The sequence below is a fragment of the Sinocyclocheilus rhinocerous genome, unplaced genomic scaffold (genome assembly GCF_001515625.1).
Source record: "Sinocyclocheilus rhinocerous isolate Xijiao unplaced genomic scaffold, SAMN03320098_v1.1 scaffold17226, whole genome shotgun sequence".
In the NCBI taxonomy this organism is placed as follows: Eukaryota; Metazoa; Chordata; class Actinopteri; order Cypriniformes; family Cyprinidae; genus Sinocyclocheilus; species Sinocyclocheilus rhinocerous.
In genome coordinates this window covers 1-1,780 of record NW_015642346.1, presented here as the reverse complement: position 1 = coordinate 1,780, position 1,780 = coordinate 1, and the positions used below count along the sequence as shown (strand labels likewise).

General features: G+C 33.0%; 1 protein-coding gene across 1 annotated transcript in view; it reads right to left on the bottom strand.

The window, feature by feature from the left end:
• LOC107755803 (glutamate receptor ionotropic, kainate 2-like) overlaps positions 1-128 on the bottom strand; it is a gene marked incomplete at both ends in the record, with an annotated part of 12,480 nt that extends 12,352 nt beyond the window's left edge. Inside the window, one exon of the mRNA XM_016572724.1 lies at positions 15-128. Within this exon, the coding sequence (XP_016428210.1) occupies positions 15-128 (114 nt within the window). The remainder of the gene's footprint in view (positions 1-14) is intronic.
• Between the last annotated feature and the right edge of the window lie 1,652 nt (positions 129-1,780).

The window sequence follows — 1,780 nt, the reverse complement described above, 5'->3', positions numbered from 1 at the left end:
GTGTGTGTGTTTACCAGTATTGTAGACACACGCAGTGATTTGTTGGACAGTGAGTCTGTGATGTTGGTGATTTTACTCTTGTGATTCTCGCTCATGTTGAGTCCACGCGGAGGATCCCACGTCCCGATCTGTGCAGAAAACACACACACACATGATGCATAAACACACTCACTCACAAACGGCTGAATCACACACACACACACACACACACACACGGGGTAAATATTGATCGTGTGCATATTTGCTGCTACCAAGGATCATATATGGTTAGCATTAGGGTTGGGGAATGACTTTCTGGCAACAACAAATCATAAGGTTTGATTTCATAGAGGAGCTGCAACCCCTTTGCCTGGCCAAAAGGTGTCACTCTTCTCATTTTACAGTGGTTCTAAAGAGATATATTATACAGGAAAGCTAACTGTAAGCATTCCAATATGTGCAGCCCTAAAAGTAACAACTTGGACATGGCCAACTTTGCTCATGGCACTTATTTGCAAAAACATTTTAGTTAAAGCATATGCCTGTGGACACAAACACGCCTCGCATTTACACGCGTGACATTTACGTGTGATTCACGTTTATTCTCCACAGTCTTACTGACGATCCAGAGCAGAGATAACTCATTCGAAATAATTCAATTAAAGGGGTCATGAATTGAGAAATCAACTTTTACTTTTGCTTTTGACATATAAGAGGTCATCGTATTAAAATAATATCCTGTAAATTTAAAACCGGATTGAGCAAAAAAAATAAAAAATAAAAATGAAGGACATTGTATGGAGGACAAATCTGAAAAATATCTGATCTGAATATATCTGAAATTTGCAATTATTTAATATTAATTATTTTAACATGAAATAATTATATTAATTAATAGTAATTAATAAATCTATTAAAATACTGTTAAAATAATATGTAAAAGCGAATAAATTAAAAGATATTAAACAAACAAGAAATAAAAAAAACACCTCAAATATTGCTAAAAATGGCAATGATTCAATATTTTTTCTTATCCAGACTGTGGTCATATTTTGTCTATATCTTTTAATAGAAAACTACATTTGCCATAATAGATAATGGGATAATTAAACTTTATATATTAAATCAAATTTCAAATAATTTAAAATGAATTTCATACATAATGTGTTTTCTATTCATATCTTTAGATCTCATTTTAGAGATGTATCTGAAGTGTTTCTGAATATTCTGTTAACAAGTTTAAGTGAAATCTCACATTTACAGTAAAAGGATTTGACAGCTTTATATTTGACACAGTCTGTGAATTGGGGTGAGTAACTTATCAGGAGATTTTTATTCTGGAAGTGAGCTGATGCTTTATCTTTGAACTCGAACTATTCTGAAAGAATCAACAGTTCTTTGAACTGAATCACTTGAATCATGAACTGAATCAGTTCATCGAATCTTGAGGTTTTGATTCACATTGAACAGACTATTGAGTTTTGAAGAAAAAACGGATTTATTTGAATCTGAAAGTGAAAGTTCAGAACCTCATTCTAAACGCTGAATCAAGTTATTGAATGCAATATTTTGTTTGGAAGTATTGTTTGCTGTTTTGTTGTGTTACAAACAATTGACAGTGTTTTATTTTATTCTTTTATGCTGCGAAGTGTATTATCATCTCAGGTAAAATAAAATAATTAATTAAATAAAAGAAAGTAGTAATGCGTAACATATTTACGCACGTACCTCTTTAATGAAGCTGATGAATCGTCCTCCGAAGCGCCAGGGTTTGTGTCGGTTGCACTGCAGCGAGCTGACG